This window comes from Pollicipes pollicipes, unplaced genomic scaffold, assembly GCF_011947565.3.
Source record: "Pollicipes pollicipes isolate AB1234 unplaced genomic scaffold, Ppol_2.1 Scaffold_6138;HRSCAF=7277_pilon_pilon_pilon, whole genome shotgun sequence".
Lineage (NCBI taxonomy): Eukaryota > Metazoa > Arthropoda > Thecostraca > Pollicipedomorpha > Pollicipedidae > Pollicipes > Pollicipes pollicipes.
In genome coordinates, this window is record NW_023596818.1 from 17,792,318 (window position 1) to 17,812,902 (window position 20,585).

The window sequence follows — 20,585 nt, forward strand, 5'->3', positions numbered from 1 at the left end:
TGTTACCCCCTAGGAATAATACGAGCATTCAGATATATCACAGTACCATTTCTGACCATTTAAATATGTTGACTATACACTTGTACATTGTTTGTTCGAAATAACACATCGCAGCTGGACCACATGCAACATAAAACTTGCAACTTGTTGGTCGGTCTTGACGACGCGCCAGAGCAAAAACAAAGACGACAAAATCGTGGAAATCAAAAACAAAAAGGGAGCAGTGATCCGTTCCCACACTGACAAATTTACAGAAATATGTGCCAGTCAACACCGGTATAAGCCACGACGAAACCAGCGCACATCTTTAGGTAGTACAACTAAACCTTTTTCTCAGAAATTCTCTGTTGGCGTTGCTTCATCTGGATAGCACCACATCCACCACTTGGCGGGGGTCTGTCACGCATAGTGGGGGTATGACGCGATGTGTGACGTCATGTGACTGGGGTGGTGCGACGTCATATGTCCCGAAGCGGCCGCTATGTTCGAGTAGAGGTTGGCACTAGGGTTCGGCCAGTAGGACGACGGCGACGGAAATATGCTCCCTGGAACAGCACGAAGCAAAACGATAGCATCTCGTGGCTACATCCAGCAAGAACTCGCATAGCCATAGCTCGCCGAGTGTTGACACATCCATATCCCAGATCTGCGTCCTAGTCATCAAGGACAATGAGCAGCATCTCCGAGATACACAAAAAAATTATCAGTGGAAACCAAAACACAAGACATTTCCGGAGGCCACAAGGGAACACTCTGAGGTCGATCAAACATAGCCCGAAGTAAAAATTTGAGAAAAAAATGCTACGGATTAAATCCGCACCAGTTTGGTGGACGCCTGGCCAGGTGAATGATGGCTGCCGTTTCCAAACATTTTTGGGTAATCGCAAGGCTGATAAAATGACGGCCTCTCGATATCCTGCTGATTTGGCAAGTGCATTATATGGAAAAATGTCGCATGCTTTCACAGATAAAAGGCCTGTTCTGCGAATAGATGAGTCGATCTCAAGTCTAAACCGCCACGTCTCATGATCCCAGAACATCCACAAATAAATATGTCAGGTTGCAGTCTGTCGTCCCTGTCATCGCCGAATTAAGATCAAAGCCTTTAGCGCTGTGCCCACACGCCTGCATGTGTGCACATTGCGCGTGTTATCATCACCAATAGCAGGGGTCATGATGGTAGAGTGAGTTCCATTCTGTCACATGCAGAATCTTTAGGCGTAAAATTGCCCTTGGCACGATCGCATACAGTCATCGGAATCAGCATGGAATATCTGGGAGAGCAAGGTGTAAATGCTGAACCATTTACCCCGAACAGCAAGCCTGACAATGACAAGCTCTGCCGCTTTCGTCGCTTTGAGAAAACATGGCCCCTTACATCTTCCCCTCCCCGCTACATCGGCGAATCTACGTCCACGCCACTTGTCTTCACACATCATCAGCCTCACAGCTATCCCATATGCCTCTCCCCAGAGCGGCGCCATAGCTTCAGCCTCACCCGTGCTGCTGGGCATAGGCGTGTGTGTGCCCATGAAGTTTCAGCTTGGACGAGGGTGATAGCCAGTCATGAAGAAGTCGCCCTGGTACTTGTACGCGGCGGGGGTCAGGTGGCGGGTTGCGTGGCGGCGGCCAGGCCGTGAAAGTCGAACTTGTAGGCGTACCGCTTCCCGTGCACCTTAGTCATGATGTTCTTGTCATAGTAGTACCTGGGAATGCGACGAAACGCTAGAGCGATGGCAAGTGTCAACTGCCGCCACCCAAGGTTTGTCGTGATCGCGTATGCATGACGCTTCGAACTTTACACTGCGCGGTTCAGGAGCCATGACTAAGCATGACACATGAGCCTTAGGCTTCGGGGGGTGACCAGTCGCCCATACCGCCACGGACTGGACCAGATTCGTCTCGAAATGTGCTGAGATCTGGGGTACTGTGACCCGCTCCGGGCTCTGTCGCGAGACCTGACCGGGTTCTGGGTTCTGACTGGGTTCTGACTGGGTGACTGGGAACCCGCGCGACTGGGTTCTGAAGTGTACTGAGCGCCGGGGTACCGTGACCCGCTCCGGGCTCCGTCGCGAGACCTGACCTGAGCGCGCGGCTGAGCTTGTCGTAATTCATGTTAGGCTTGCTCTTGCGCTCGCCCCACTTGCGTGCCACCTCGTCTGGGTCGGAGAGCTTGAACTCGCCGTTGGTGCCCTCCCAGGTGATGATGCTGGCGTTGGTGCTGTCCGACAACAGCTCCAGCAGGAACTGCCACAGCTGGATCTGGCCGGTGCCTGTTGGAGAGGTGGCCGTCGATGTGGTGACGGCTCTCACTTCCGTGGTTTCAACGACGGAGACGATCCCAACGGCGAAGTTCTCCATCCCGGACGGGAAAGTTCTCCCTCCTGAACTGGAAAGTTCTCCCTCTCGGGGGGGGGGGGAAGTTCTCCCTCTCGGGCGGGGAAGTTCTCCCCCCCGGACAGGGAAGTTCTCCCTCCCGGACAGGGAAGTTCTCCCTCCCGGACATGGAAGTTCTCCCCCCGGACAGGGAAGTTCTCCCTCTCGGACATGGAAGTTCTCCCCCCGGACAGGGAAGTTCTCCCTCCGGACTGGGAAGTGCTCCCTCCCGGACGGGGAGTTTCTCCCTTCTGAACGGGGAAGTTCTCCCTCTCGGGCTGGGAAGTTCTCCCTTCCGAACGAGGAAGCTCTCTGTCCCGGACGGGAAAGTTCTCCCTCCCGGACTGGGAAGTTCTCCCTCCTGGACGGAGAAGTTCTACCGCCTAGACTAGGAAGCAAAGCCTCGTTGTCACTCCTCTTAACACCAGATCTAAAGATACATGAGCCTTTGAGTAGCACCGTTCTTCTTTTGTTTGGGTCGTGTCGTGGTATAAGCGTTCGTGTAAATACCGATGCATATTTACTATGAAAACGATGGTAGAGAAGGGAGTGACATTTATCATGGTATATTTTATATTATCGTGTATTGTCGCTTATTACATGATGTTTGTGGTGGTCAGTGCCGTTTAAATAGATGATAGAGATAGACGATCCTCAACTTCTTGCGAGCTTGTGAAACATGAGGATCCTTATTTGTTTGCTAGTGAAAGTATGTATAGACCTGCGGTTACATGTGCTGGCTATGCTGGACCCATAGGGACCTAAACATGTCACGACTCTCCACATAATTAAGCCACGTCAAGGCCAAGGTTTACATGTACCTGAGCTGGCAAGTCTACTGCTTGTGGGGCCAAACATCTGGTACGGATCTGAAACAGACAAAACTGCAGTTACCATCAGAACCGGCTGAGCCTTCAGCCCAAAGTTAGGAAACTGAAGTTTACCGCAATTGTTGTAATCACACAAAAGTTTGTACCTGTTCATGGGTGCATTTCTGTGAGCACAAAGATGCATGCTTAAAACATCGTCTACTACACTGCGGTCCATGCTTAAACGTGTCCGGCACCAGTCTGTCGCCGGGCGCGAGGAGTGACCCCGACCGCACGCGTGAGGCGCGAGCCACGTGCGCCGGCGGCCGGTCGGTGGCAGCGCCGCCGCCGCCGGCCGGCGCCCGCGGCCCAACCTAATGGGGCTCCGCGGCGGCCGCTGACGTGTGGCTAATACGGGGTTCAACACTCGAGCCATGCTGAAAGGCCGGCCGCTTTATTTGGCTCCATTAGCTGTTGGTGGAGAGGCGAGGACGGGGTGCGCCACCGCCGCCACCGCCGACAATGGCCGGACTGACGGCGGCATCATCAGGCCACCGAGAGAGGGAGGGAGGGAGAGAGAGGGAGGGAGAGAGAGATGGAGAGAGAGAGAGAGACAGAGAGAGAGAGAGAGAGAGAGAGGGAGGGGCAAGGGGTATAAGAATGCAGGAAAAGAGTGGGACAGGGAGGGAAAGAGGGGGAGGAGGGAGAGGCATAGAAGAGACAGAGCAGAGGGTGAGGAAGAAAGAGGAATAGAGGGATAAAAAGAGGGCGGGTGATAGAGGAAGATGAAGAGGGAGAGGTAGAAGGAGGGAGACGGACAGAGAGGGGAGGGGAGAGAGGGAGGGAGAAACAGTGGGAAGAGGAGAAAGTGGCACATATGTGCGGTCTTGATATGATCTTGACTGATACCATATCTAGCACTGCAGGGATTCGGGGAGAGGGTGGGGGGGGGGGGGGGGGGGGGCAGTGCAAGCACAAGAAGGAAGCGTTCCTGAATATGCTCTCAGTAACGCAAGCTTGGTAAAGTTTTTTACCTTCATTTCCGATTATGTTAATAAATCAAAGGAATATAGCCTTTTCTGTAAACAAATGAGTTAGTTCCAGAAACTGGCAGGCGGAGCTGGTAAAAGTCGAAAGTCATCAACATTTTTTTTCCTGGAAATATATTCATACGCACAAGATTACGTTCCAAACTCTGCAGTGATGCCACCGCGTACACCCTGAAAAAAAAAACAGGTGACACTGACAACATACTGTCCATCTCTTTGATGCCAAATAATTTAGCTACTTTCTATGTCAGGAAGGCTAATTTACGTATCATATATAGCGTTCAAATAGCAAACAGTTCTTATCATTGTGTGACGTTCTTTAAGATTGGTGCCTTGGACACAAATAAAACTCAATTCGCTCTTAGCTTACTAAATAACTTGAGTGGTTTGCACTGTAGTAATGAGCAAAAGCCCTGGTTAGGTCCTCGTTTTTTCGACATTTGAAACTGACCATGTTCCGACGCGACTAACACTTACAAATGAAGCAAACTTCATAAGCAGCAGCTTAGCTTCAACAATTCCCTGCCTTATTTAAGGCTGATATGAATACCTACAACTGCATCTGATTTCCAGAAGCGAACCTGTGCTGCCCATTTAATTCGTTCAATGGAAATAGGGCCAAATTTCGAAGCTTATTAACACGTAACACCCACTTTAGAGCTATTTGTGCTGCTTCTAACAAGTTAAGTTCTTCCTCAGAAGCCAGTCGGCTTTCACAGATTCCCCGTTTCATATCAGTCAAGTGCCGGCTCAAGGATCGACACTGCGTGACAATATTCTGGCGAAGTTTTCAAGGAGCCGCGACGTATTCTCACGCTCGAATGGTTTCCTACTGACTTACACTTTCATCGAGAGGGTCTATGGCTAGGGTGTCTGGGGCATGAATAACTTCTGGATGTCATACATAAGTACATAATTGCACAAAGTGCTGTCTTGGATCGCGCGTCAGTGCTAAAAGAAAACTATGCATTCGAATTAAGTATAAGAATGACAGTGTGGTAAGCGGCAGCAAATGACTTCCTGACTGCAAGTGCGCACCTTTCAAAGGAACAAAATCACAGTGAGAGGGGACGGGCTAGAGCGCGGTAGCATTATTGAGAGCAAGTATCATCATCAGGACAATGTGGTATACATAAAGAAGCATACACAAGAAACATCCCTCAAGGAGCATCAAAAGGCTTGGCGAAAATCCTGAACACTCAAGCCGGCAGCCATAGCCGAAATCCTGTGGCCGCTTGCCCGCACGGCCATGTGCCCAAAGCCGCAGACAGATAGCCGGAGGCAGACTAGCCAGTGGCCGGGCACTTTCTGCTGGTCTGGCCGCGCGGCGACCACAGAGCAGCCGGGCGGCGGCGGCGGCGGCGGCGGCGTCCGCCTGGTCTATTATCGGCAGCTGATGGCAGCGGCAGTCGGCTGATTGCCGGGGCGGCCAGCCAATCAGCGCCGCCGCCGCCGGACGCTGATGAACGCCGAGACGGATCGCCTCCTTGCCAGGGCGGACGGCGGTGGGGAACGGCTGGAGGACCGCCGGCTCGGTCCAGACCGGCCCGCGTTGGGGCAGCGGATAGTGGGCGGCCTCCCTGCCAGGGCGGACGGCGGTGGGGAACGGCTGGAGGACCGCCGGCTCGGTCCAGACCGGCCCGCGTTGGGCAGCGGATAGTGGGCGGCCTCCCTGCCAGGGCGGACGGCGGTGGGGAACGGCTGGAGGGACCGCCGGCTCGGTCCAGACCGGCCCGCGTTGGGCAGCGGATAGTGGGCGGCCTCCCTGCCAGGGCGGACGGCGGTGGGGAACGGCTGGAGGACCGCCGGCTCGGTCCAGACCGGCCCGCGTTGGGCAGCGGATAGTGGGCGGCCTCCCTGCCAGGGCGGACGGGCGGTGGGGGAACGGCTGAAGGACCGCCGGCTCGGTCCAGACCGGCCCGCGTTGGGCAGCGGATAGTGGGCGGCCTCCCTGCCAGGGCGGACGGCGGTGGGGAACGGCTGGAGGACCGCCGGCTCGGTCCAGACCGGCCCGCGTTGGGCAGCGGATAGTGGGCGGCCTCCCTGCCAGGGCGGACGGCGGTGGGGAACGGCTGAAGGACCGCCGGCTCGGTCCAACCGGCCCGCGTTGGGCAGCGGATAGTGGGCGGCCTCCCTGCCAGGGGCGGACGGCGGTGGGGAACGGCTGAAGGACTGTCGTGGGCTCGGCGCAGACCGGCCACAGGATTTCGGATTTCGGCAGCGGATAGTAGGCGGGAAATAACACCTAACAAAGGCGTAGCAATGCTTCAGAAAAGCATACGGCGATAAGTCCTCTTTGATTCAATTCCTGCCTTGCGTCATGGTTTAAGGTCAATGTCGGACTTTTCAGATGTGGAAGGCAACAATGACCCCGGAACCGTCTTCTTGCACCCCCGGGGCGTGCTCATATACCACGATAAACTAGCATTCCAGCATGACTTAAAGATACGGTATGGGTACAAGTAGGCATAGGTTGCAAAACCCTTGACGTTTTTGAACTATCCAAAGGCTTGTATACCTATTGTGACGAAACCCAGTTTCATGCATTTTATCTTGGTAAACCTGCAGCGTTTGTAACGCAATTCTGTACAAAAGCTGGCAATCATGTACAACCATTGCGTTCTGTAAGTTGTGCCCCGAGACTGAGACGCGGACAGATCTGAGCCCTCGCCTGGCGTGAGAGACACGGGCAGATCTGAGCTCTTACCTGGCGTAGGGGGCACGGGAAGATCTGAGCTCTCACCTGGCTGTCTGAGGTGAGCATGGCTGGCCTCCAGCGATGACTTTGCCACGCTTGACAGACTGTTGTGCGAGTAAGCTGAAACGGAGGTCAGCCAATTAGGAATTCATTGCGCTGTAAGTGCTATCATGTTCAATGACCTCATTTGTCTCTGAAAATTATGGATCGGTACCCGTGAAGCTCTAGAGCAACGCGTAGATTTTGTACGTTGATTCTATGATTTCATGATTTTATATTATATTCCACTGTTAGCGATCATGGCCAGGGGTGGCGCCACATATCATATGTTGGAGGGAGCAGGATTTTCAAGGCGGACAAAGGAGGGTCTCCTCACTGGGGAGTATCCTCCTATCCTCCTTTGTCAAGCCGTTGCATTCATAATATCCAGAAAATACGAGTTGACAACTAACAAAAAATAGAATGAGATCTTCTAATTATCCATCAAAAGGTAGCCGTGACCTCAAAAAGGGCCTCCTGATGCATGGGGGGATGGGCCCCCTAATCTAAAACGGGATGCTCCCGATAAGTGAGCCTGTTTCATATCATCTAATGCTTGCCTCGATGTCTTCAACTACGAAACGTTCCCTTTAAAGAGCCTGCCTCTTAACCCAGAACAAGGCCTCCTAATTCATAAAGATGACCTCCCGTCCTTCCCGAGCATGGGTACACGCCCCCGTTTGTTTAGCGTATTTTGAGATAGGTTTAGCCATTTCTCTCCGCTCAGGCTTCCACTCGTGATGCGAGGCTGCACCCCCGTCACGAGCCCTCTTTGAGAAGACCGACGATCCGCAAAGTTATGCACGACTGGGCTCTGCAGGAGATTCTGAGAATTCGTGAACTGAGCTAAAATATACGAAACTGTTAGCTCACCAATCGTCATGAGCGATAGCTCTCTCAACGGCCTTGCCGCAATACCGCACTGTAGGTGAAACCCTACAAGCCTCTGACTTCCACATGCCCCAAAATGTTTCTTACTGATGAAAAACTAAATGTTGATGACTAAATGATTTCACTCAGCGTTTACTGGGTACCTTAAAATGCATGCAATGCTCACATGTCGTGAGCAACCATATATATATATATATATATATATATATATATATATATATACATATATATACATATATACATATATATATATATACATATATATATATATATATATATATATATCAGCACTGATCAGTCTTTGAACGGGATTGAACCGCATAAATGGCCTCAGTACTGTCACAGTTTACCGTCGAAAGTTTTCAGTAGTTCTGAAACCACCCCAAATTCCAAATACCTGGCTTGCGTGATGCAGCGGCGGTATGGCAGAGACGTCGCCAAGCGCCTGATATTACGAGCGATTACACAGACGGCGGTGGCTCGGAGTGCCGCCCATCAACCATTTGCTGCGATAGGCATCGGATGCTAGCCGACCCCGTAAAGCATTCGGAACGGGCGCAGCTAAATACAGCTGGGCAGTATCGCGCCACGACAGGTCCAACTACAGGTCGCGTCCGACGCCGCCGTCACCATAACACATGACATAGGGCCGCTTGGCTGAGACCCCGGCGACGGTTAGGTGAGCGGGCCGGCGCCGGGGCGTGGATCGAGCTGCGGCCACGCACGCCGCCGGCACACCCCGGGCCGGCTGAGGTACGGCGCGCCGAGGCCTGAGTCATGGGGCCCGGGCACGGACACGGCCCAGGCCCGCCCCGACAAACCGCCCGTGTCGGCAGGGTCATGATGGAGCACCGACACCGGCCCGGCCCCGTCCCGACAAAACTCCGTGTCGGCGGGGTCGTGATGGAAGATTGCCACCGGTCCGAGCCCGCCCCGACAGACCGCCCGTGTCGGCAGGGTCGTGATGGAAGATTGCCACCGGTCCGGGCCCGCCCCGACAGACCGCCCGTGTCGGCAGGGTCGTGGTGGAAGACCGCTACCGGTCCGGGCCCGCCCCGACAGACTGCCCGTGTCGGCAGGGTCGTGATTGAGCAGTGACGTCTCGACAGCGACCCGCCCGCCGCGACGGTGACGAAGGGGGACGGGCCTCGGCGGCGGGCGAGCGGCGACGGTGACGAAGGGGGACGGGCCTCGGCGGCGAGCGAGCGGCGACGGTGACGAAGAGGGACGGGCCTCGGCGGCGGGCGAGCGGCGAGGGGAGGGGGCAGTCTGTAGCGGGACATGATGTTCTCTTCAGAGGGGCGGAGCGATGGGTAGTGGTTCGCATCAGAGGTAGTTTTATAGGGGGGGGGGGGGGGGCGGAGCCGCCGCTCATGAGTCACGTGACAGGGAGTGACGACATCATCACTGTGAGTCAGAAGAAATGCCTTCACCGCTTATGAGTCATGAGTCACACGACAGGAGTGACAACATCATCACTGTGAGCCAGAAGAAATGCCTTCACCCGCTTATGAGTGATGAGTCACGTGACAGGGAGTGACGACATCATCACTGTGAGCCAGAAGAAATGCCTTCGCCCGCTTATGAGTCATGAGTCACGTGACAGGAAATGACGACATCATCACTGTGAGCCAGAAGAAATGCCTTCGCCTGCTTATAAGTCATGATTCACGTGACAGGGAGTGACGACGTAATTACTTTGAGCCCGAAGGGACGCTCTCATTGTACAATCCTGACGCAAAATCTACACCCTGAATAAAACACGATGGCTCTTTGTAACTATTTAGATCGGAATGCTTGCTGAAAGGCTGCCTTGAATCAGACACTGCGTGGAAACGATACCCAAAGCATGACGAGGACCCTGGGCCGGAGCATTCCAGACCGTGTTACCAGCCCGAGAATAGCAGCCACCGTGCGTGGCGTGTCCAGGGCTCGTGCCAAAGTGGCTGCACCAGTGCACCATCGATATTAGGCCGAGGGCGAGCCACCGTGCGAGCGGGTCATAACTCAGGTCAACGCTGAAACTTCGCTTGGGGCGGATGTCGGCCACCGACATTGTAAAACCACTTGAAACTCAACAGAGAAAACGATACACAAAAATCCGCACGCTACCAAGCAATCCTAGTCTGCGATGCTCCGCGTGTGTTAGCACGCAACCAACCAGTTAATGAAATTGGCAGCGCGAATAAGAAGTAAATTCAATACAACGGAATCACTGTTCCGAGGCGTATTATGCGTTGATGAAGTGACACGTGCGTACAACAGCAGTGGTTCATGTGATTAGAAAAATCACCTTGTTTGTCAGCAACAAACCTAGTATGTTGCATCTCCGTACCAAATGCTGCCCGCAATGACATTTTACAAATGCGACGCAACACAAGGGCAATGTCCTTTGATACGCCGCGTATCGTAGCCCACACACAATGCGACCTGTTTTCTAGGTAATGCCTGCTTACGGGTCTGTTTGTAGAATAACACAATAAAACAAGGCAATCTGTGCGGGGTCACTCGCTTTCGGAGCCCCTTTGAAGGCTGACGGTGGAGAAAGAATCTGCTCGTTAGGCTCAGATTCAATTTGTTTAATCTGGCTCGGGGCTGGACCGACGGACCCTTCCACGGCCGCCAACAATGCTCATCCATCGTAAATTGGGTATATGTAGCCATCAAAGCGATTCACACATGAATTACGACTAACAAGAGCGCCCGAGGGAGGCGAGCGGAGAGGAAGAATTGAAAGTAACTGGGAACAATCCCATTCAGCAACGATAATGTGTGCTAATGACCGCACGCGCGCGAAAGACCGAGAGGGAGAAAGATAGAGAGAGAGAGAGAGAAGAGAGAGAGAGAGAGAGAGAGAGAGAGAGAGAGAGAGAGAGAGAGAGAGAGAGAGAGAGAGAGAGAGAGAGAGAGAGAGAGAGGAGAGATAGAGAGAGAGAGAGAGAGAGAGAGAGAGAGAGAGAGAGAGAGAGAGAGGAGAGAGAGAGAGAGAGAGAGAGAGAGAGAGAGAGAGAGAGAGAGAGAGAGAGAGAGAGGGGGGGGGGGAGAGAGAGGGGGGGGGGGGGGGGGCGTCAGGAACGGAGTCAGGCGGCATGACCAGGTCATGACAGCGAAGAGGCGGGGCATGATCGAGCCCCAGTCGTGCTGACAAGACCGGCCCGCAGCTTATCAACCCAGAAGATTGGAGCCGGAGGAGTATGCAAATCCCCCTCTCTCTCCCTCTCTCTCTCTCTCTCTGTCTCTCTCTCTTTCTTTCTCTCTCTCTCTCTCTCTCCCTCTCTTTCTCTCTCCCTCTCGCTCCCTCTTCCCTCTCTCTCTCTCTTTATCTCTCTCTTACCTCCTCCTTTTCTCTCTGTTCTCCCTTGTCCTCTCTCTCTCTCTCCCTCTCTGTCCCTCTCTCTTTCTCCTCTCTCTCTTGCTCCCGCTCTCCCCGTCCAGACAGTGAGCGTCGGTGGTCTGTGACTAATGGTCCGACGCATCCTAATGAATGTCGACGCCACACACATTTCTACACATTCACTGATGATGATTCACCATGACGGGCTTGTGGGGAAGGCGAGCAGCATTTGGTGACGCAGAAGCGCTGCATGAGCTACGCATGTCGAAAGACGGCCGAAGAGTAGGCCGGAGCTGCGCGTCTCCCGAAGAGTTCCATCGTCCCAACTCTCAGCCCACCCCTGACTCCGGTTGTTATCGCCGTCACAGTCTCCCCACAGCCTGTGCCGTCACCACACCAGTCGCGGCACATCCCCCGATCGCCAGACAATCTCTCCCCGGAGGGCGGCGCGCGTTTGTTCACCTCGCGCGCCAGCGCACGAGGAAAGACTTTTCTTGTCGCATTTCGCGGCCGACTGGCTTGCCAAACAGAGCGCCGCACGCTCTATCGGGCCGACGCGACGCGCCCGGCCGGCGACAGATGGATATTGCTACGGATACATCAATTGATGAAATTCAACAGCGGCGTCCAGAGGTCGCGCCGCCACCGCCGGCGCGTCGGCTAGCCGGGCACGCCGCCGTGTTTGGTTAGAGGGCCGCGGGCGCTATTGATTTTTGCGGGTGCCGCCGCCACCGAGGAAGAGGAGTGTCGGCCGGGCGGTGATTGCGGAGGGTGGGGGAGGGGGAGGGGGTCAGGTCAGGGAAGGGTTCAGAGGGGGCTCACGGTCCGTGGACTGCCTCTTGATCGAGATTTCGAAAGACAGTTATAATGTTTTCTGAGGAACTGATCACAAACTAGATTTTGCTGGAAAACCAGCATGCATACTTAATAACAGTGTTGAGTTGCTGCCGACGGCTGCAACTGCATAGTGATCTTGCATTGTTCTCTGCGACGTCCTAACGTCTTGCGACTGCATCAGTACTGACCGTTTTGGTCCCCAGTCGCATATCTCCTTCGAAGTTATGACATCTGAGGAACCAAATAGCCCAATATCTGTGTCATGATTTGCCGGTGACTCAATTTGCCACACGCATCGCTGCGCGTTCAGAGCGTTTTATCCGTGGTTGTTTTAAGAGTGATCCACACAGTGTGGCAAATGGCATCGCCGACGTGTTTGAATTCTGGCATTCTTCTCTTTTAGTTTTTCGTTGCTAATCTTGGCACGCATTCGACCACAAAAACAGCAGCAACAAAAGAGCATCAAATAGCACGCTCAACGGCTTTTTGAAGCCGACCTAGATTTACCTGAATGCCTAGTGGAATATGTCCAATTAGCGATGAAAAGCTGGGCCTGCGGCCGGCCACAGCTTTACGGACTTCCGGCGCCACTGTGACGTCACAACACAGCCATGCTTTAACCGAGTGCAGTTCTTACCTTGTGTCTGAGAAGTATGCGCGCCCCACGCCGCCTTGTATGCGGGATCTGTAATAAGGACCCAGTTGTCAAAAATTTCGCCACAAAATTGTGCCAGCAACCTGGAATTTAATGGCTAGATAATGAGGTCAGTCTTAACACAACAAGTGAAGTCTCAACGTGCACTTATCCTATCCCAGATATTCATCCAATCAAAATGACCGGACCGTTTTGCTCAAATCTGATTAGATTCCCCACTGACGTGGTATGAGAAGGCCACAGAGATATGGGACAGAGAAGAGAATGACATTTTGTAATGTCATGCAACATTATGAATTCCATGGAAATATTCCAAAAGCTGGGCATCCATTCACTCGGAGTGGGTGAGCACTGTTTGCCTTCCGACCCAACGACGGAGAGGGGTAGCTGGCCCACCTCACCATTTGGCCTTACATTGACCTTTCCATGACCACGAAACGAAATTATGGGGGGGGGGGGGGGCTCAGAGTCTATAGAATTCACCGATGCCGGAGGGACTCAGTGCTCTGAAAATAGTGACCGATTTCAGGTCAGTCTCAATGCTCGCAAACACAAAGTCAAAAGTTTAGCTACTCGTAACGTAGACCGAAGCCTTTGGAGCAAGGCAGGCAAAATAGCATTGGGTCAGACCGGGAGCAAAAGTATCTTGTGACCCGTCCAATGCCCAGCAGGGTCCCCATGGGTCAATGAGCTTATTCGGCAATGAAAGGGTAATAGACCCACCAAAAGTGACTCGCGTGCTTTGGGATCATAATTTTGCACCAATGTCGCGACCGATGTACCATTCAGTGCACATGAACAGTGGAAAAGCAACTTGTGTAGTGAAGCACTTTCGTAAGACGTCTTGGTTCAGTAACCCGACATGACCTGCGGCTGATTTCTTTGAAAAAATGCAATTGACAGCAAATGGGTTCATAGCCATCTGAAATGATGCGACGCAGCGTTTATCGTTACTACGCGGTTTCAGAACTGCTGTTATTGAGGGATGGCACCTACACTCCCCCGGCCCACCGCCGACAGAGGGTGAAATTCCGTTATACGAGATGGAAAAGTGCACACTCGCTGTGTGCCATGAAGGCGAACGCTCCGCCAATGAGAATGCTTTGTGTACGCTCCTTGTACGCCTAAGCTTCCTCTTAATTATTCTCAGCTGGGGGCTTGGCAACTGATGACTCAAAAATGGCACCTCTTCAACATACAAAGCTCTTTCGAATAAACATTTGAATTGCATATTACCATGAATCCTATTTCATATGCAAATATCAGAAGGGCGACTGCGTCGGTTGCATCGGACCCCCAACTTGCTCAAGATTATGGCAAATCAGCTGCTGTGGAATTTAAACCAAGGAAAAGGGGTCTGGAAAAGACACCGGGACACTGACTCGTTTTGTGAGTGGATTTCATCAAATTTATTTAGATGATCATAAACGGTGATACCCAGTTCCAGACAAAGCCAAACGACCCAACTCGCGCCTCTTAAAGCATTTCAAAGCATCTTCAAGAAATATACATAATGAAATACATGATGTTTGCATATGTATATAAAAACATGCATATCTAAAGATATATATATATATATATTGTTTACTTTCTTCCGAGATGTATTTTCGATCTTGTGGATCAAACGCTTGCCCTCTGCTTTCTGGGTTGCAGTTGTTTAAGGCAGAAGCCAATCTCGTTGCAAGAAGAGTCCAACCGAACCGTATTCCTGTCACGTTGTTTATATGTCGTCGATATTTCGTCAATGCTTTGACATTTCCAAGGCGTATTGCCTACATCACATTCACCATACAGGACTTATGTTAGAAAACACCCATTATGGTTTATGATTAGCTGATACAACGCGGAATAATCTAGTCTACGCACCGCAGTTTTGGAGCAAAATACAGAGAGCCAGCGGAATTCCTTTCATCTCCCGCTTGGTCACGAACACACGATGCATGCTCGGTGTCCAGAGGATATCTAGGTATCCACAGAATCCACGTGCCAGGTATCTACAGTATTTTAAAACAAAAATCGTGTCCGCTGATTTCAAGCACCTAAATGACATCCCGCAAGGTCTCCATCTTTTCAGGTACTCTATCGTAGCATAACAGGTCTTATCTGTGTGCCCAACGTAGAGGGCTATGGTCCCCTCCGCGTTGACTTGTCTGTTGATAGATAGGTCCATGTCGCATAGTTATACAGCCTCGGGCACATGCACTTGATCGACTCACGTCGAGGTATCTGTCTGCGAGAGTGATGCTATCTACCATATGTTGCCTGCTAAGTCGCTTACGACATCTATGAAGTCTGCATACGGAATCCCACCATGACCAGCGAGTCATCAGGCAACAAATGGTAGATATCACCACTATCAAGACAAATGTCACGATGTCAGTCGACTGTATGTGCTCGAAACTGTATACATGCACGACATGGACCCATCTATCAACAGACAAGTACACGCGTGGGAGCCCCTCTACGTTGGACACACGGATAAGACAGAGATTGCAGATGATGATGATACGCAGGGATTGTGTTTCTAAAAAATGAGAACTTTGGTGGAAAGCAGCTTATGAAATGCTTCCGATTATTGTAGCTTTCAAATAACTACCTGTGGATAACTAGCACACACCATGTGTTCGTGAAAATGGTACCTGAAAGGCGTTAAAAAAGACTCTGTATTTTGCCTCAAGTCCACGGCATGCAGACTAGACTGGACTAGACTATTCTGTGGTTTATCAGCAGATGGTAAGCCATGATCGGTACCACCTAACATTGTTATGTGTGATAAATGTGACTTATGTGTATCGTGTCATGTTTGTCTTGTGCACTCCATTTTTCTTCAAGCTGCCATTTTTTATGTATTTTGATAACAGAACGTATCTTTGCATTCATTGTTTTGTTTTCAACGCTCTAATAGAGTTGCCATGAATATTCCGTTAGATGGTGCGCGTTTTCGTCAATGTGAAACGTCTCTCGTGCTCCGAAGGACCTTAAACACAAGCACAAAATCCTCCCATTTTCACAAAGCGTTGTGCGAGAGTTAGTTGAATACTTGTCGCGCATCATCCGACATCTGCCATGACCGCTGGCGCTCATATTACATCTCATATAAATACTAGCCATATGACATGGGTTCTGGTGTCCACACAAGCTGCCCCAAAGCTTACCAAATCTTCATTTGAGGTGTGAATGGACTGTCTTTGCTTGAGGTATGAATGAATGAGTGGCATGTTCACCCACATCAATTTCCCGACTCTATATAAAGTGTGTTGGACCTTCTGAATCATAACAGGAGAATCACATGTATGCAAATGCATTATCAGCGTACAATTTGTCCATAGTTAATGTACGTGGGAGTAAAGTAGATAGGACACAAACCAACAAGTACCTACCCAACAGCAACGTCTTTTTTTGGTGGACGCAAAGAGTACCTAATTCACTTTTGGTGAGAAAGTCAGCTTTGGTCTATGGTTGTACAGAACATCATGCTCATTTTTAGAAACATTAATTGGGGAGGGGAGCGGATAAACAAATAGTTGTGAGGAGGTCACATGCCGTTCTGACAGACACATGCAAATGGATCAGTGGAAGCAGCATACTTAATTTGAAGCTGGTGTTCGATTCATAAATTTGACTGAATGACAAGTTGAACAGAAACTAAGGCGTGTCATGGAGCTTCACTTTCTACCTTTTTCAAACAGGAGTTTGTATTTCAAAACTCTGTGGCGTGCTTTCTACTAACAAAACATGCTCCTGCCCTGCGTTGCAACACTAAAATGCAATGTCACCCACAGGGGCCAAATGAGATTGCTGACAAGATCAGCAGAATTGATAGCTATGTTATGATAAGATAGGATATTAGGTACTTAGGCAATGTAGTTACCTTGGAAGGAATGGGAGCTTTTGTTTTCCATAAAAAAACATTTACGACTGTCACTCATTCACATCAAGTTGTCAATGGAACATTTTCATCGAAAAGATTGTTCGTAGACTATGTGGCTGAGTTATGTTATATGCAGGCTGATTGCGCATTACTTACAACTGAAAGTGCTGTATCTTATTGGTTTAAATGCTCTTTTCCGGGTTGATGCCATTATTTACCATTACTGGGAATATTTAGTCATAATTTCCAGTTGATAAATTTCCAATCTGTTCCATCCATATGAACTGGCAAATTAAAAAATCCAGTCGGTCCTAATCCATGTTTTGGTGGAAATTTCTGCTCCGCCTCAATCCAGCCCGCAGATTGGTCCACAATACGAGAATTTATTGAAATCCGTAATGTGATCTAGTGACACTAAGCCTACAAAAAGTGGTATGTATATATCTTGCAGTTTATAATAGTGCTGAAAAACATAACTTCGTGCGGAACCATGCGTGATTTCTTGGTCATTGACTTGAAATGCTTGAAAAAGGTACCCACAGTACAGCCATATTCGTGTGTTGAGAAAAGAGCAGGTAAAGTCAAATGACTGTTGCGTTGCACTTTTCCAATCATGGCTGTGTGAAAGGCGCTGCCCAAAAAAGTAAAAAGGGTCCTATGCTATTCCAGGAATTATTATTTCAGCGTGAAGACCTTCATTTACTCTTATACGGCAAAAAGTAATATATAGAAAAGACTTCCCACCAGAGTGCGGGAGTCAGCCTGCCTTCCATTGGGGCTTACTCCTTTGGACCGCTGCCCGCCCGTCGCCGTTGCATCCCCGTTGCGTTCTATAACATTGAGGTACGCTAAGAACCAACGTGGAACAGACTGTGAAATGATGAACACATTTTGCAGCCCATCGTTAAGAAGGGAGTAAACAACTTTTCCAAGTTTGGAATTGTATTAATTGTTTCAATTATATGATTTGCATATGTTCTTGCAATGTTGCAATTATGTCCATTGCATATGTCGTTCGATCGAGACCCTAGAATGATTGCGTTTCGAGAAGTATGTTAAAAAGTCTCGGATGCAGATGTTATCGCCCCAATGTCATGTTCTACGCCAGACACAACTCCGTTCAGAAAATTCCATAAATGCAAGAATGTAGTAATTTCCAGAAAAAATTTCAAAATAGGAACGGGGGAATTGGTTGATAAGGGCAGCGATTTGTAGCCCAACGCTTTTGGTTAATTGGAACAGTGCTGGCCTGCTGCATCTTTTCGGAAACGTTTTCTGTGTAAGTGAGTGTGCACAGCTGTGTTAACGGTGCAGTACACAGTACACATCACAACACTCACGCATGATCACAGCACCAACGGCGTTGTTCCGCAAGCCTTGCTCCGGGGAACGTCTCACAACATTAGTGTTGTAGGGCTACATGTATATAACATCTAACGAGACCTCAACACTGGAATCATTGGGGTTTATGGACAATGGTTTATGACCTATGAACGATGAGAGAACGTCTTTTCTAAATGCACCTCCAACTTCGCCAGCACCAAATTATTTTCAATGAGGGCTGTAAAAGACAGCACTTAAAGCGACACCCGGCTCTGACGTTGGAGTAGATTCAACGAATTGCGATAAACATTGGCCGCGAGTCAAGATGAATATGCTTCCGTGCTTGTTGTCCTCATTTTGTTCGCTGCGGGATCTGATGCAGCACGTCGCAAATCATTGATCGTCATATGGCCACCGTGTGCTTTGTGCGCTGGCTTTGGCCTTGCACATGCATTTCATGGGACCTAAAATAAAACAAATGCCCCTGCTATCATTTCAGACATTTTGCGGTGTCCGACGTCCATGTCCCGAAAATGTGCCTTCATTCGATTTTGCGACATGGAGAGGTTCATCCTCAAGTGGTGCAGACTAGAAAGGACACTGTTCCGGACGGTCCCTCAGTACGGCGGTACAGCATACCAATCCAGCTTTTGGTCCGTCGTCGGTCGGAGCCAGTGCGCTGGATCCAATTGGCTAAAATCCGAAACCGAAGTCCAGCGCACATCGGAAAAACAGTCCCCTCACGTGAAGCGCACCCAATAGAACGGTAGGGCGCTCTAGAAAAGTCTGTTAGCACAGCAAAAAAGCACAGCAGAAAATCACAGCAGGATACGGGCGTAAGCAAATATGGAACAAATCAAGCTCCAAGGACGAAATCCCACGCTAGTTTGATGGAAAAGCGCGGTCACGGACAGTGGAACGGCGTGGCCATTCGTATTTTGACACGAAGAGGGCAAGCCTTGTCAGAAAGCAATAGATGCTCCTTAAAATCCAAGAAACATGAGACGAACGTAGGATTGTGACGCTCAGTTCTTAACAAAATAAACCAAACGCAACTGAAGTGTTGCTGCGGTTATGTCATGTAAATCTCTACTGGGACATCAGAAGAGCCAACTTGAGCTCGTCACAAGGGGTGTAATTCCCTTTATGATATGCAGAGAACACATTTATCACCTTTCTGTTTGCAATGCTAAATATCAATGTAGTGACCACGGCTGTGCAAAAGGGAAGGACTGTCTAAAGTCGGCAAGGTTTTGGACTAAGTCTAAGATTATAGCTGGGTGAATGTTATGTTGCAGATGAAAACTGTTGGTAGTGTGAAGCGGAGACTGAACAGGCTTAAGCAGACAGGTCTCGGCCATCTCTGAGTACAATCCACCCGGGGTCTGATGATTGGCTCCAGTTGAGTATGATGTTGAGCCAACCATAAGTCTGACTTGTAATCCTCAGACTAATCTGTCGCTGCCAGACTGCCCACTGGTCTGCGCCTGGCCGTGTGCTTCTGTCTGCCAGCACCGGCCGTCTGCTGACCTACTTAGACCAGCCAGCGCCGGCCGTCTGCTGACCTGAGACCAGCCAGCGCCGGCCGTTTGCTGACCTGAGACCAGCTAGCGCCGGCCGTCTCCTGACCTGAGACCAGCCAGCGCCGGCCGTCTACTAACCTGAGAACAGCATGGACAAGTTGGTAAGCGGCGTGCCCCGCGGCAGGTAGTCCCCGGCCAGTGGCGTCGGCGGACTCTTCAGGTCCAACATGGCGGTCAGCCACGACAGTCGTCTGACGCCAAGTCCCCCAGCTACCTGGACAACACGGCGCGCCCCTGGACCGTATGGTCGGACGCCGCACGCGCCCCGTTTGTCGACTCTGCCCCGTCGCCGCCGCCCGCACTGTCGCCGCCGCCGTCGGTCGCCAACACCGCCGACAGCGACGCTATCTCATCACTCATCGTCGGCATCGATCAGAGGGGCGGGGCCTCGCTGCCGCGGCCAATCAGCGAGCCGCGCCGCCGCCAGAGAGGAAATCACGAATTCCGGTTGGTTGATAGCACTCCGGAAAGGCAACCGGAAACCAACAAGAACGACTTTTCTTTAAGTAATGGCGGTGGAAAATATGGCATACAATTTGCCGATGATGAATTCCGCTGCGGTCGAGGCTGTTTGCTTGCGCCGGTTCTGGTAGCTGCAGTCCGCGTCGAACGCGGCGATGTTCGGGCTCTGATAATTTATTTGATGGGAAGCAGGAGAGCCTGAGCGGCGCTCGTTTGAGATCCCGCTGAACAAATCCTTGAGAACACTTGGCCGAGCCTCGCTGTCCCGCCAGTAACGGATCGCTGCTGTCTGTTCTCCGAGAGCGAAGCAATCACGAGGAGCCGGCTAGTCGGGCCCTCCACGCTCACAAAGTTTTGCAACACACGTCGCTCATCCTTGATATATTTGGAGGCAAACCAGGGTAAGGATTGAACAGAATCCTATTTCCCAAGCAGTGACACAAAAGACTAAACACTTCTGGATGGATGAAGTTTTGTGTTTGCTATCATGTTGAAATAGTAGATGCAATATCACGCAAGTACGTAAGTTTGATACCACCCACACCCATCTCCCAAAGTAGGGCTTTTAACTCCTGCAACATGTGACCATCATTTCCGCTCCAATTTTCTCCAGTTCCTCAACGTCACCGACGAGTAGAGCGTCTCAATGTCTCGCTCT

At 50.9% G+C, this 20,585-nt stretch overlaps 1 protein-coding gene across 1 annotated transcript; it reads right to left on the reverse strand.

Annotated features, from left to right (window-relative positions):
• Positions 1–268: 268 nt before the first annotated feature.
• Positions 269–19,769, reverse strand: LOC119106413 (transcriptional regulator ERG homolog). The gene is given in 8 exon segments (XM_037230057.1): positions 269–545; positions 1,499–1,606; positions 1,609–1,706; positions 2,084–2,273; positions 3,198–3,245; positions 6,978–7,052; positions 12,671–12,718; positions 19,544–19,769. Coding segments are annotated over 8 exon segments (804 nt in total). The 5' UTR covers positions 19,635–19,769; the 3' UTR covers positions 269–399.
• Between the last annotated feature and the right edge of the window lie 816 nt (positions 19,770–20,585).